At 42.5% G+C, this 15,753-nt stretch overlaps 1 protein-coding gene across 1 annotated transcript; it reads right to left on the minus strand.

The window, feature by feature from the left end:
* Nucleotides 1–1,317: 1,317 nt before the first annotated feature.
* Nucleotides 1,318–14,407, minus strand: FUCA1 (alpha-L-fucosidase 1). Its single transcript, XM_033115626.1, has 8 exons — nucleotides 13,997–14,407; nucleotides 11,234–11,368; nucleotides 9,442–9,579; nucleotides 7,619–7,724; nucleotides 5,189–5,389; nucleotides 3,537–3,724; nucleotides 2,307–2,406; nucleotides 1,318–2,084 (listed from the first exon to the last, which is right to left on the minus strand). The coding sequence occupies exons 1-8, from the start codon at nucleotides 14,359–14,361 to the stop codon at nucleotides 1,944–1,946; spliced, it is 1,374 nt and encodes a 457-aa protein (XP_032971517.1). The 5' UTR covers nucleotides 14,362–14,407; the 3' UTR covers nucleotides 1,318–1,943.
* Nucleotides 14,408–15,753: the final 1,346 nt, after the last annotated feature.

The following is a 15,753-nucleotide window of genomic DNA, read 5'->3' on the forward strand; positions in this document are numbered from 1 at the left end:
CTTTTGCATATGGGTCTCCTGTTTTCCCAGAACCACTTGTTGAAAAGACTGTCTTTCCCCATTAAATGGTCTTGGTACCCTTCTCAAAAATAATTTGATCATATATGTGAGGATTTATTTCTGGCTTCTCTTCTATTCCATTGCTCTACACGTCAGCTTTGCTGTACCATGCTGTTTTGATTACTGTAGTAAATGAAGTTTCTTGAGTGTGGAATCTTTAGGGTTTTCGATGTATAAGATTATAGCACCCACAAACAGATAATTTTACTTATTCCTTTCCAATTTGGATGCCTTTATTTCTTACCTCGTTTCTCTGGCTATGACTCTGAATATGGTGAAAGTGGGAATCTTTGTCTTCTCCCTGATCTTAGAAAAAAGCTTTCAGTTTTTCACCATTGAGTATGATGTTTGCTGTAGGTTTTCTATGTATGGTTTTTATTATGTTGAGGTAGTTTCCCTCTATTCCTAGTTTGTTGAGTGCTTTTATCATGAAAAGGTTTTGAATTCTGTCAAATGGCTTTCTCAGCACCAACTGAGATGACCATACTTACTATGTGGCTGGATGAGTGTGGGAGGGATGAGTAGCTGAAATTGACCAAAATTAACCATAATTTACCCTCCAAATCTTCCTCTGGAAGTTGCAAGCCTTCGGTAGCCTCCACAGTTCCCAAATAATTACATCAGATTCCACCAGTGCACTTGTTGTCCGAGGAGACAGATCCCTGGTGCTTCCTTTCTGCTACCTTCCCAGAATCCTCTCTAAAGGCTTTTCTTTTTTTTTTTTAAAGCTACATTTCACAAGTTTCAATACATAGTATTTTCATAATCATTCTAAGTATTTTCTAACTCCCCTTATGGTGCCTTCCTTGATCACTGAGTTAGTTATTTAGAAGTGTATTTTTAAATTTCAAAACATATGGGTTTTTCTCCTCCAAGTTTTTATGGTTCTTTAATTATTTTGCTGTCATACTATATATAGTCTATATGATACTGCTTCTTTGGTATTTATATTTGTAAATGTTCCACATGTGCTTAAGAAAAACAAGTATTCCTTAAATGTTGGGTAGAAATTTCTAAATATATCTATTAAACAAAAAAGAAATAGAAAACTTGATTAGCACAATTAAAGATCACAATTGAAGAGCCTGAATTGGTGGTCAACTCAAAAGAATGGTACTGGGAGTAAGGAGCAGAAAAACCAAAGGAATTACATTTTTTGTCCTGCATTAAGGAGACTTGGCAGGCCCTTTTTAAAAACAGAAATACAAAGCTATAAGCAGTCCATATAGAAACTGGGAGAAGAAAGCTACAACATGCTTCTTGGTAGAAATGATTTGACATACAAATTTATTTATTTGACTGTATTTTAAAAAGCAAGGCAGAATTGTATCCATTTTCTTCACAGTATCACTATACACAGACTGAATTTAGTTTGCTTTGGAAACTTCTGAAGAGCTATTAGCAGCCTCGTAAGCCTTTTCTTTCCCCTCTAGGCTCTCCTGCTCTTTGGGGGGTGTTGGTGACAACTGATGCTAAATAAACAGCATGTGGTTGAGCTAGCCAAACCCTTTACACCTCCTCCCATAGGCAACAAGGAGACTTGGCTTACTCTTTATCTGAAGTCATTCAGCAGGTTATCAAATATAGGGAATGGAGGGAAGGTTCCAGTATAGATAATTCCCATAGTTAGGAATGGATGAACTATCAGAACTTAACTGTTCAGTCCCTTCTTTTCCCGATCAGAGAGAGATATGCTAGCAACGGATCTTAGATCTCTGATCCACTGAGACATCAGAGTAATGTACTCAGTTCTTCTGATTAAAATGTGTTGGAAAAGCCATCTCTGGGTAGGAAAGAGGAGTTTATTACAATGATGGTACCGTAAGAAGAAAACGAAAGCAGCACATAGCAGCCAGTGTCTCTTTCCTCTTGAACGCCAATGATCACTCTACTCCTGTCATCTTTATGGTCCAAGCAAACTCCACTGGGAGAGCAGAGGGTGGTGACGGGGGCAGATAAATGAGGAGACCCTCTTGTGGATTTGTGGACCACTTCAGATCTTTCTGGATTCCCAGCATTGTTATCTGCAGAAAGCAAGAGAATGGAAAAAACATGAATGCATTAACGAGTACAGAATGTGGCCCGAACGTGCTGGGAAACGACCATGCTGGGCCAGGGCAGGGAAGATGGTCTAAAAGGGGAATAAATATGGGAGAAACCTGGGGAAGGAAGGAAAATGGAGAGAAGATCTGACTGTTCCTTTAGAAAAAGTTACATCTCTGAAAGGACTAACTGAGGTTCCTTACCTGTGCAGAGGAGGTAGTTTTGGGAGATTGAAGGTTTAAGACTCCATTTTCTGGCCAGTGCAGGAAAATGGCATAAACAACTGATCCTTTTGAGGTATACCTGGGAAAAAAGAAACGTCATTGTCAAAGATGCCTGGCTTATAACCCTGACACATAAACTTACACATTCCCCTTTCTATTATCTACCAATTCCAAGAGCTTGGGTCACTGCCACTAGGAAACACTAATAACTCAACGCCAATTAAGGTCAGTGGGAAGAAAGCAGCCTCTTTCTGGTGCTATCTTCCATTTTCCCTCTCTATTGGGTTATAAGTTTTCTTTTAAAAAATTTAATTCTTATATTAGTTATGTCTCATTGAACCTATTTGCCTTATTATTCAAATATTTTTCCAACTCCAAATCCATGTGAAAACACCACAGGATACAACAGGGGCAAGATGTGTAATGAAGACAAATTTGTTATTCTGACATTTCACCAAGCTTAGAGAAGAGGATGAAAAATCACTAAACAGAAACTCATCTAAAACAGAGGGATGAATGTGTTTCCACCGATCCAGGGAACTATGCTTGATGGTATAACATGAACAGAGATGTTTTACTGAACACATAGTATGTGCTTGGCACACTGCTGGGAGCTATACATTATCTCATTTAACCTGCATGATAACTCTAGGAAATTAAGTATCATCATCCCATTTTATGTTGAAAACACAGAGGCCCAAGATCAAATAACTAGATCCACAATTCCAGGTATGAATCATGACTTGCCCACTTACTCGCTTTGTGATCTAAGGCAGGTTGTATTACTGCCCTGGGCCTCCTTTCTCACTTGGAACATAAGAATAACAGTATCTATTTGGTGGGCTTGTTGAGGGGATTCAATACATGGAAAGAATTTAGAATGGAGCTTTGTACATTGTGGATGCTACACATGTATTAGCTATTAGCTATTTTTAGGAGGCAGGGTAACAATGTCAAGTAAATTGCCTGGTGCCTTATAACTCCTTCTGTTTGCACCAAGCCTATCACCTCCCTCGGAGGTATCACTAGTCGGAGATATCCTGGTGGCCTAAGACATAAACTGGGGTACAAATTTAATTGCAAAAGAATAGCTTTGGGGTTTCCTCAAGACAACTTCCAGCTTGGCTTCTAACATTATAGACCCAAGGAGATGCGAGTTCAGGATGGACTGCAGTCCCATTCCTGCCCATGACAGAAGACACGACCTACCATACAGATGCGTTCTTTTCAGATTGTACCCTCCATGGTTTAGAGGCATAGACTGCTTCCCCACTGATGTTCAGCCACTTCCCAACAGCAAGCAGCCTTTCTTGGAAGATGGGAGCAATCAGTCCATCTTTGGTTGGCCCGATGTTGAGAAGATAGTTTCCTCCCAAACTTACTGTCTGAACCAGTTCCTGGAGAGAGCAGAACAATAAAATCCCAGCTATGAATGCCCAGCCTGGCATAGTGCCTAGAACACACAGATAGTAAGAGAAGACGACAACTCTAGAGCACATTCTCTCCCTGCTTCATGAATATCTTTTACCGTTTTGAAAATACTATGTATTTTGTCATTATAAAAGCCGGCTTATATGAGAAAACTGAAAAATCCTGCTACAAGATGGAGAAATATATTAATTCAAATTCCAGGGAGTGATTGTGGGCACTTCCCACGAGGCAGTGGGAAGGCCCATGGGTCAGAAGCACAAAGTACAAGCAGGAAAGCTGAAAACAGAGCACTTGGCCGCGAAGGGGTCACATGGAGCCTTACAGAAAGAACACGGGCATCGGAGAGAAGAGATTTTGAGGGGGTGTTGTGGAGACTTTGGGGAGATGGAAGAGAACTGAAGAATTTTGGGACACTCAGCTATATAAATGTATATGCTGCCCCTTTGAGGACACATGCTGTATACAGTAGCCCCCTTATCCCAGGTTTTGCTTTTCCATGGTCAACCGCAGTCCAAAAATATTAAACGGAAAATTTCAGAAATAAACAATTGATAAGTTTTTAAATTGTCATTCTGAGTCATCTCATCATGTGGGCACTGTATCATCTCAGATCATCACAAGGAAGGTGAGTGAGTATAGCACAATAAGATGTTGAGAGAGAAACCCCATTCACGTAACTTTTATTACAGGTTTCAGGCTCCCACTGGTTCGGATAAGGGGGGAAACTCACATACATTCTTCAAGGTTTCTGGAGTGTGTGTGTATGTGTGTGTGTGTGTGTGCGCGTTTACTGTGACCTCAGACGTGTACTTCAAGGCAGTCCAGAAAAATTAAGGTTATATACAGAAATTTTTGTTGTTTTAACTTTAATTTTTTTACTGATTTTTATTAAAATATAGCTGACCTACAATATTGTATTAGTTTCGAGTGTACACCACAGTTATGCAACATTGATATACCTACAGAAATTTTTAAAAAAGGAGAATTTGTTACAGTACCCCAGACACCACACCGTTAACTTTTCATGTTTCCTTTTGGTCTTTTTCCTCTGTAGTTAATTTTATGTAGTTGTGAAAACATGTGACTTATTTTTGCACTCAACCCTCTAAGCATTAACCCGTACTACACTAATCAACATTTTCGTGGTTAAAGACAATCCCCAAATGTACTTAACTATCCCTTCATGGTTGCAAGAAATTGAAACAACCCATATGTCCGGCTGAAAGTAATCCTGGGAAGCACATCTCTGTCTGTAAAACTTCCTTTTGTAATGATAATTATTCCCGCAGGACAGGTGTCTCTGAGTATGTTCAATAGCGCTGACGGGTTTCTATGAGCCTGCACTGCCATCCAGAGCGTTTCCACCACGCTCAGTCAGGAGGCTAGTTTGTCATCGTAGTTAATAAATAACGAACTCACAGGTGTCTTACCGCAATGATTTCGGCTTCGTCTGCAACGTCTGCCATCATCATGTTGCGACGGTAGCCCCAGGACTGCCTGTCGACCGTGGTGCACATTTCCCACTTATGGTCTGGCAAGCGCGAAGGCTGGAATCTATCTTCGCAGTTGTAGTATCCTCCATGTTGGCAGGAACAGTTCACGCCCCATCGGTCATTGACTACCACCTCATCCTAAAGAAGGAAGGAGTCCTGCCCTCTGAGCTTACCCCGATGACTTGCCATCTAGCGGGTGGAGGCCGGGATGCTGTTAAACTATTTACAACAGACAGGATAGGCCCATCACAACAAAGAAATATCCAGCCGCAAATGGCAACAGTGCCAAGGCTGAGAAACCCTATTCCTATGTCACCCTAGAGCTGGAAGACTCCGTTTAACAGATCATCTAGGAAACTGCTTATCCTGTTAGAGGAGAAGTCGAGAGAAGAGTTGCCCAAGGTAATCTCCCCAGGTAATTTTGGAAAGCTGGGACTACGAATCAGGTATTTGAACCCAGCCCAGGACCCTTTCCACCACATGACCTGGGTAAAGTCAGCAATCAAATACAGTAGTACCTCGGTTTTCGAACATCTCTGTTGACGAACATTTCAGTTTATGAACGCCGTAAATTTTATGGATCTATGGTATCACTAGATAGTAAAATTCATGCTAAATTGCTGTTTTAGGGGTTGATTTTAAAGGTCTGGAATGGGTTAATCCATTTTGCATTACTTTCTATAGGGAAACCGTGCCTCGGTTTTCGTACTCTTCAGAACTCAAATAGTCTTCCGGAATGGATTACGTTTGAAAACCGAGGTACCACTGTATTCTTTTCCTTCCTTCAAGGTTTAACTGAACTATGAGAAATCGTTACAAGGGATATCTAAATGTAAATGTTGGCTCCTACGATGAGGTCCATACTGGGCTATCCCGGGTGAATAAAACACAGTTCTCGCCTTCAGAGGTCCAGCTGAGACTAGCTGAGGAGACAGATATGTGGGCAATTATGACATCATCTCAGAGTTAATTACAGAGGGATTAACATAAATGGGGAACACTGATCCAGGAACACTGTTTCTTACTTCTACCAGGAAAGAATATAAATTGTCAGGAGTCAGATTTAGTTTACATTTGACCAGTATTTATTATGTGTCTAACTGGGCCATATGCTATTCAGGGTTGGGGAGACAGCAATGAAGAGACCCAGACCCCTGCCCTCATAAAGCTCACAATTTAGTGAGAGACAGATAATCAACAGTGTAAATGATATCTGAAATCTGTCAGACCAGAAAAGTGCTAAGAGAAAGAGAAAGCAGGGAGAGACCTGCAGTGTGAAAGGGGTATGCTGCAATTTTAGATAGGGTGGCGGGGACCACTGCACTAAATAGATGACCGCTGAGTGAGGACCTGCAGAAAGGTCTTCACTCACAGGAGTGAGCCATGTGCGAATTACAGACAGAGGGAATGGCAAGAAGGGACGACTCCTCCTAAAGAGACTTTCCCAATGTGAATGTTGCTCCCAAACAACCCTCTTTCCAAACACATGAGAAAATATTCCAAACAAGAGTGGGTAGACCAGGGTCTGCAGCACCCCTCCCAAGGGGCCACGTCTGAGCCACCCCAGCTTGAGGACCTTTGGGGGAGAAGGTCCATGCCACTAAAAGTCCCCACACATTTGGCAAGTCCCAGAAAACTGCTCTTCATTCGCCTCTGTCACATAGGATCTCTTTGCTTTTTCCTTCCTTCCCATTTTCTGAGTTTAGTAATAGTTCCCCAAGAAGAGGCCTATGAATCTACGAAGATAGCTTAGTTCAAACTGTTCTTATACTTAGATTTTTCCAGATCCACAACAAATCCAGAATATGTAAAATTTTTGCAGTTTTCTATAGTGAAGATTAGGACTTCTGCTGCTTTGTAAGTGTACCAAAGTCCAAACGGTAAATGGGCAGCTATTATGCATTGTAATAGTGTTGATTAAGGGGCCGAAGACAAAGTTCCCTCGAGAATTTGGATACAAGGGAAAGGAAATTTTCCCTTAAAAGTTCAACTCCATAATCAACATAGAGTAGGTAAGGTCATAGATATTTGCATTTTACTCCTATCATTTAATTTTATATGTTCAGTCTATTAATTTTAACAAGACTTAAACCTATGTTGTCAAAATCAACAATTAAAGGAGAAAAAGAAAGCTTATACTCCAAGGAAGGGGGAAAAAAAGAATAAAAGAAGAAATCTCTAACATCCATTAAATCCCCTCGTCCCTACCACCCCCCTGCTGATGTTACTATTTATTATTGCTGCTGTTGTCATTATTGTTATTACTATTATTACTATTATTGTTATTGTTATTACTCCAGATCTTGGCTCCTTACACTTTCTTTTATCACAATAGGTAAGTAAGAGATAAGTCATATAATCACATACCTTGACCGGGCTATCATTGTAGAGCCAAGAAAGAAAATCTGTCGAGTTCCAGTAAGTATCGGGACTTTCCCAGTCTCCATCAGACCAAATCAAGTCAGGTTTGTATCTGAAAGACATGCAATTAGAACATTTATTTTCTGAATCCATTCACAGTCAAGTCTTGAGGATTATTTGTTTGCAACAAAAATTTACAAATCAATTTCTCCCGTTTTGAAAGTACCATAAAATTACCACAGTGCAAAGAATGTAGAAAACTAAAGAGACAAAAGCAAGCACACACACAAAACCCCTCTGCTAATACTGTATTAACCATTGCTTAATACACAGCATTTTTGTAGACTTCCTCCCAATCTTTTTTTAAATGTCCTTTTTAGAAATAGAGTTGTAATCGGTATTATACAATTTGGTTTCCTTCCAGCAACTAGTTTCAACTAAGAGTGGTGCCCCAGAACTACAGGATTAAGGTTTCTGCTTTTAAGATACATTAAGAGCTAGAACTATTCTACCAAATTAGTCTGGACAACTACCCAAACTTTTGGCCATAAAGGATTTATAGAATCACCTGAGCCACAGGTGCACCTTTCACGTTATTACTCTGAGCCCTACGAGGTGTGAGTGTGCGTATATACCTATAAGGTAAGCATTGTTAGTCCCACTTTAGAGAGCAAGAATCTGATGCTGAGCAGGACAATTTGGTTTAGGTGACAAAGCGTGTAAGTAACAGGAGCTGGAAGTGCAATGTAAATCTGCCTGATGCGAACTCCCATGCTGTACTCCATAATTAGGATGGCAAGTAGACTCCAGGAAAAAGATGTCCTGTTTAAAGAGGTAAGATATAATACAGTCTATGGTTTACTGTGTACAAGAAACTGTACTAGGCCATTTATATTCATTACCTCATTAGTTCTTACAGTGACCCTATGGTATATATTATACCCATTTCACAGATAAAGAAACAGAGATCTAGAAAGATTAAGTAGTTTGTTCAAGGACACACAGCCAGTAAGGAAAAAAGAACTGGATCTCAGTCCAGTTCTATCTGACTCCAAGTCTCTGCTGGTCTCTTACTAATGTCCTATGTCCTTAGAGAAGTCATTTTAATGCAAGAAGGGTCCCTCCCACTCCCCCCACTCCCTCTACTCTGTCAAAACTGAGAGTCCAGGCTGCCTCTGAAGCGTTAAATGTCCACCATCCTCTAGGAGCCCCCAGGTGCAAGAAGGGCAAACCAGGAATGAAAACATGGTGAAGACTAGTGACAAATCCCAAACTGAAAGTGATAATTTTAAGAATATTGATAGTAATAATAATATTTATTCTGTAACAAGATACTTTTCACCTATTACTCTGAGCCCTATGTAGAAGGCATTATTAGTCCCACTTTACAGGGTGAGAATCTGAGGTGCAGAAGTGTGATCTGTTTAAGGCTTGTAAGTAACAGGAGCCAGGATTCAAATGCAAATCTGCCCAATGCCAAATCTCATGCAGGGTCCCTGAGACCCTGTTGCCCTCTCCAAGGTCCTGACAAAGAAAACAGCACGCAAGGAGGGAACTGACATTCTGACTTACTATCATCCTGGGTTTTGTTTGATTGTTTCATTTGTAAAGGTCATAAATTTCTACATTACGGAACTTTTGAAAAGTGGGAAGAAAAAAATAAATTTTGTTTTAATACAACCACCACTTTTATTATTTTGATGTCCTCTAGATTTTTTTTTTTTCATATTCTCCCTTTTACCCTTTCCCCCACAACATAACAGTATCCTGTAAGAAGCTGTCATTTCATTGATAAAAGTCAGGAGGCCAAAAACGTTTCTGTTTTTCACCTGTTAACAAGGTCGTACAGCTCTGGCATTGTTTTTGCAGCGACAAAATGCTGTGTTTTGAAGCCATTTTTCTTATCAAGTAGGTAGAGTGGATGGAACCATTCGAAGAGTGAGTGATAAAGCCCATACCGTATGTTCCTTAAACAGAAAAACAGGACAGCAACTGTCATTAAGCAAAGAAAAAACAGTTTATTTTAAGAAAAATCAGTGGCAGCATTTTTACACCTCACTGAAAGCCACACATAAGGGCATGAGGGGGTGGGATTGAAAAACCATCTCCTTAAGTTAGCTCTTATCATTCAATTAAGCAAAATGATTGGATTTACTATGTTTTTGATAGTATGCATAACACCCTTTTATACATTAATATCTTATCAAATGTCACTTAAACCATCTTTTAACTGTTAAGTCAATTATCTCAATAACATAGTCTGTTTTAAAAAAAATGTTTTCTCTGTCAATCATAAGAATACATATTGCAGAGATATTGAAAAATAGAGAAAAGTATAAAGGATAAAATATCCAAAATCTTATCATTCAGAAATAATCATTTGTAACATTTTCCATGTAGTTGAAATTAACGAGTATAGGTTTGTTGTTTCATTTATCTAAGATTGACTAACAGTTCTTAACATACGCAAAATGAAACTTGGTTAAAGTGACCTATTTTCCTACACAATAAAGATTGCTTTGAGTTAAGACTGGTGAGTGTTACAGAAACACTATGATGGCAATAAGAAGTAAGGATACACCGCAATGACACAGATAAGGCAGAAAGAATTGAAGTTAAGTATTTCATTGTAAGACTCAGGAAATAGATACAAAGAAGATAAAAATCAAGGAAGCTAAAGTCTGGATCTAACCAACACTGCAGAGTTTTACAGCAGGACTAGTAGCTAAGCATACCATTGGGAAACTGAATACTGAACAGGTAACAGGAGTCAGCACGCACTTTCTTAAAGGGCCAGATATTATTTTAGGCTTTGCAGGCCTTGTGGTCTCTATTCCAGCTCTGAAATTGCAACTTGGCAGCAGCATTCAGCAGCACATAAATGAATGGGCATAGCTATGTTCCGATCAAACTTCATTTACAATCAGGCAGCAAACTTCATTTAAATAGGACATCAAGTTTAGCAAATCACAATAGAATTGAGACGGGACCTGGCACCAATACCACTTTTCCTCCATACAGGCAAAACATACCGGAAACTGTAGGGTCCAAAACCAGAATACCTGGGTTCAAATCCCACCTCTGCCCCTTCCTAGCTCTTTGATCTTGGGAAGTTACTTCTTAAGTGGCAAATATTGGAGAGCATTAATTAGAATCAACCGAATGGCTCTTTACTTCACGTTTTGCTGCTTTAACTGCCCTTTTCAGTTCCCTCTCGATCTCCCATTTATCCAAACCTCCCCTGAATGCCTGCAAAGGTCTGTGCTGACAACTAGAGGGGACACAAAGATGACACCCAGTCCCTGGCTTCCATCAGACACCGGAAAAGCACCTGGGTTGGAAGGTTTTCCAGAAAGAATCCTTCGCAGACTGTAAATGGGGCACCATGGTCTACGATGGGTATCCTTCGGCTAACCAGACAGGGCCATGAATTTCTCTGATGGTGTCACCTTTGGTCACATCAAAACGGCCAAGCATCAAACACTGCTAATTCAAAGGCCAGAAGCTCTTCAGGTTACTGGCTAAATGCAAACTTAGAAAACACACAAGAGTAGAGAAGGTGTGGTACACTGGATGGCTGCTAGGTCAAAAGCAATGACGGATTACCGTCTGTAGACACACCTCTTCCTGATGGCTGTTCCCAACTCACCAACCAAATCACGATGGGGCCCCACATCCTTCGAGTTCCAGTTCCAAGACACAGGACTTGGCCAGTTAGTGAAACCTTCATGATGCTTGGCTGTCAGGACTACATACCTGTGGGCAGGAAAACGATATGAGCAAAGGAAGTGGGCAGTGGGCCATGAGCATGAATTTACCCAGCATGCCTGAAGCTTTTGAAATGGTTGGGAGGACTCGCTGTCTAACTGTGGAGTGCAGGTATAATGACCACCGAACCATAAAGGTGTCTTAAGACCAAAAAATGAAGCAGACAACTCCCTAAAATATAATTTATTATAGGGTAACTTGCTTACAGGGATATAGGGTCTAGAGTGGACAAACCTGGCAGTTGTGCAATTTATTCTCTGCTGCTTTACGGTTATTATGGTAAATGTTTTATAGTATAGCTGAACCACTAATGATAGACAAAGCAAAGGCACAAAGATAGGAATCCTACCTCCTAGGGGTGTTATGATGGATAAATAATTGCTTAGAATTGACACCAACACCTAGTTTGGTATTTGTCTCAGTTAGCTATACCATTCTGGCCGTTTGCTGATAGGAATCTTTACGGTTACGTTGTGTAGGCTTACAGAACACAGATAGTCATTAGCTACCAGGCCTGTGTTTGCTGGCCAGGGCCAGTCAGGTTAGTCAAAGTTCAAGCTTGCGAGGGCTTACAAATATGGAGTCAGTTTGTTCATATCAACCTCTACACACTCGTCTACAGGAGATGTACTGCATGAGTTGCTGCAGGAATGGAAGCAAACTTGAGGAAGTCACAGTCCTTAGGCCCCAGCCATAGAGGAAGCTCAGGGGGAAGGAAGGAGTTGGTGAGGGAAAAGATAGGCACCTTGGCTCTCCGGTTCTTCAACCCTAACGGGAATTAATGATTAGTTTTTCTTAACCTTTGGTTCTGAAGAAGGAAGAAATCTCTACTGGAAATAGTGGATGATAAAAAAAAAAAGTAAACTATCTGTTTTACCAAGGCCATATGAATTGCCTCTCACAGAGGTGACAAAAGGCAAAAGAGTTGGGCAGAAAAGGCAAGTGTTGAAGTAACCACCAAATCACTCAACATTTCATTTGCTTTCAGAGCCAAATAACAGATGATGCCTACGTGAGATAATTTAATCCCTGGCCAAGACTTCAAGGGCCAGACAGTATTTCAGGCTTTGTGGGCCACATTCCTCTCTGGCACATTCTCCTTTTTCTTCTTTTTTTCCCCACAACCCCTTTAAAATGTAAAAATAATTCTCATCTCATGGAACTTACAAAAACAGGCAGAGGACCGATCCCTCTGGCTATGATTTGCACACCCCGGTGTGGGGGAAAGAACCTTCACCCTGGAGTCAGGAGATTTGGAGTCTAGGATATTAGTTCCCTTCCTCTCGCTGGGCCAGTCCTCTCGTCCATAAAAGAAGGGGCGTGGTCAAAGGACGTTTCCCAGATTTTTAAAATTTAATTTGTAAATAATGGATCTCTAAGCCTCCTAGAAGATAGAAAACACCTCCTCTGTTTTTTCAAGTCTTATATTCCCATATATTTAATGGCAAACATTAAATGTCAGTTGTGGGTGGCTGTTTGGCTCAGCTGGTTAGAGCACAGTGCTCATAACGCCAGTTCGAGTCCCACAGGGGCCAATGAGCTGCGCCCTCCACAACTAGATTGCAAACAATGACTTGACTTGGGCCTGATGTGTCCTGGAAAAACACACTGTTGCCCAATTAAAAATAAAAAATAAAAAATGTCAGTTGTAATTTCTCTTTAGTACAAGAGAATTTAAAGTCCAAGAGAAACTAAAACCAGGAAGCTGACTGAAGAAACAAGGGTGGAGCACTGCTCTATGCCAGGAGCCAGGAGACCTCCCTGCATCTATTCTTACCCTCCTCCAACACACTTCCCTCCCAGAAGCCAGATGAATTCTTCTAGCAGCCAAGGGTGATCATTCCCTGACTTTAACATCTGGCCACACACTGCCCTCAAGGCCTTCAGGACTGGCCCCAGCCTTCAGCCACCTCATGGTTCCTTGCCTCTCTCTTCCCCACCCCAGCACTCTACACTTTCAGTTCGCTGCACCATCCACCTGCAAGCTCCAACAGTTCCCCAAACAATTCAAGCACTTCTTGAGCACTTTCTATGTGCAAGGCATTGAGAGGAGCAGATGAATGAGAATCTGTACTATTGACCAAATACACTGCACACCAGAACTGCCTTCCCTCCCTTATCCCTTTCGGAGATGTTAAAGCTGAAAGGAACTAATACAATCCCTTGCAATAACCATAAAAGGAGGCTGTAGGAAGGTGAAATGCCTAGTTCAAATTCACAGTTGACCAGACTCCATACCACTGGCTTAAAATCCTGGAATCCTGATTGTCTTGTCGACCTGGAATGGACAATTAGGTATCACCAGCTTAATCCTCACACAGGTATAGACACCGAGGGCTCTCCCTGACCACCACGTCCCACCCCACCCCGAAACGTTTATTTTCTTCTAATTCCCAACCAGATGCACTTTCTCCTTATGATCAGGCGTGCCACGTTCAATTCTGCATCCTTCAGGGGACAAAACACAGGACCCGGGGTATCTTAAGTCAGAGGGAGAGTTGTGTGACCCTAGGCCAGTCGCCTCCCCTCACCCAGCTCGGTTCCCACCTGCCTACCCCCTCCCAACGCTCCGATCCGGGGAGGAGGCGCCCCGCGCGTACCCGCGGGGACACTCACTTGGCCCCGGAGGCCTGGAAAAGGTCGGCCCAGTTTTCAGGGTCGAAGAAGTGAGCAGTGAACTGCGGCCCGAAGTCGGCGTAGCTGAAGCCGGGTGGGTAGTTGTCGCTCATGAAGCGCATGTAGTCCGGCGACCCCTGGCCCTTCCAGTGCCACCAGAACCACTCGCTGCCCCAGGCCGGCACCGAGAACACGCCCCAGTGCACAAACACCCCGAACTTGGCCTTGTCGAACCAGTCCGGCAGCGGTCGGGAGTCCACACTCGGCCAGTCCGGGGTGTACCGGCGATGAGCCCTGAACGCCGACTCCGCAGATCCGAGCACCACCAGCAGAAGCAGTGGGACGCCCATCGCCCGTGACTTCATTTCGGGAGACCGTGGCTCTCGTCTCAGCGCCTCCGCCGCCCCCTCTTAATGCGCAGGTGCGAAAGCACGGCCCCGCCCACTCTCACGATTGGCTCGGAAGGAAAAAGGGGCGGGTCAACTCAGGCTGCTAGGCTACCGAGTTTCTTCTCCTCCTTGTCCGCTGTCCCTGTAGCGCCCTCTGGCGTTCAAAGGGAAAAAGGCGCAGGGAGGCGTTGACAGCGCTCTCCGCTGACCCACAAATGAAAACTTGGAAAGAGACTTCATTACGGGTTAAATCTTGGGGTTGTGGAAGGCGCTGGGTGTGCAGAGAACTAGGAGTAGTTCATTTTGCCGTTGGGAGCCATACAGGACTTTTTGAGCTGTAGTATAGAGGAGCAAGCCTGGAGGCAGGAATACCAGAGGGGAGGGCATTGTAACAGTCCTGGTAGAAATAACAGGTGGAAGGATGATGGCAGAAGCATTATGAGGGGAGAGGAGAGAGAAAAGTAGGCGCTGCAGGTGTGACCACTTTGCCTAATAGTTATTGAACTTGCTTTGGGAATGCCGAAGCCATTCAAAGAGCATAACATCTCATTGGAAAAACAAGACCCACGTACAGGCCAACACAAAGAAACATTTTTAAAGTAGTAGGGTGAGAAATCGAGAGCCCCAGGCCCTGGGAGTACCTGTGTGAACCTCGTCTGGCAAGGAAGTTACCAATTTCTCTACCAATGGTACATGCTGTGCGTGCTCAGACAGGGGGTAAGGCCATCAGGTGTGGGAAGTCTAACGACCCTAAATAGCACAGCCAGTCCCCACATATCAGTGAGAGAACTGCAGCCTGTCAGAGTTGGAAGGGACTTTAGAGATCCTCCACGTGGTCTCCTTCCCTACTCTTTCCATTTTTGGGAGGAGGAAACAGATCTAGAGAGGGAATGGGAGTTTTTCAAGAAGTGGGACCAGAACCCAGTTCTCCAGAAGTGGAATCTATGCCTCTCAATGTGCTGCTTGTCTCTTGCGCCCCAAGGAGGGGTCAGAGCCTGTGTTGACAGAACCAAGCATTTCCTCATCCCCGCAGTGGTAAGGAAATACAATGGCTGTTGCTGAACAAGCAGCTATTTTCTTTATCTTCTGTGTGTCTTCCTCTGCAGGGTCATGATGAAATATTGTCCAAAACAGTAAGCACAGATATCTTAAAAACAAAACCACAACCTCTCCTCACACATTCTCTAGGGATCAGAGTAATGGTCTTTGATAGTATAGAACTCATCTTGGGGAAGATAAAATGGGATACTGTGACCTTCATTTCTCCTTAACCTTGTGGAAATTAATAAACAGACACGTCTTTTAGTCGTGAGGCTAGAAGAGAGAACTCTCACACACGTCTCTCAATGCATACTGTTAACCCGAATA

This window comes from Rhinolophus ferrumequinum, chromosome 9 (assembly GCF_004115265.2).
Source record: "Rhinolophus ferrumequinum isolate MPI-CBG mRhiFer1 chromosome 9, mRhiFer1_v1.p, whole genome shotgun sequence".
NCBI classification, from domain to species: Eukaryota; Metazoa; Chordata; class Mammalia; order Chiroptera; family Rhinolophidae; genus Rhinolophus; species Rhinolophus ferrumequinum.

What these genes read in the sequence shown, in the direction of transcription:
- FUCA1 (XM_033115626.1), bottom strand. Translation starts at nt 14,361, where the DNA reads ATGAAGTCACGGGCGATGGGCGTCCCACTGCTTCTGCTGGTGGTGCTC. An exon ending in ACGAAGCCGAAATCATTGCG is followed by an intron (nt 3,725 to 5,188) that starts GTAAGACACCTG and finishes TGCTCTCTCCAG; the next exon opens with GAACTGGTTCAGACAGTAAG. An exon ending in AAACTACCTCCTCTGCACAG is followed by an intron (nt 2,085 to 2,306) that starts GTAAGGAACCTC and finishes TGCTTTCTGCAG; the next exon opens with ATAACAATGCTGGGAATCCA.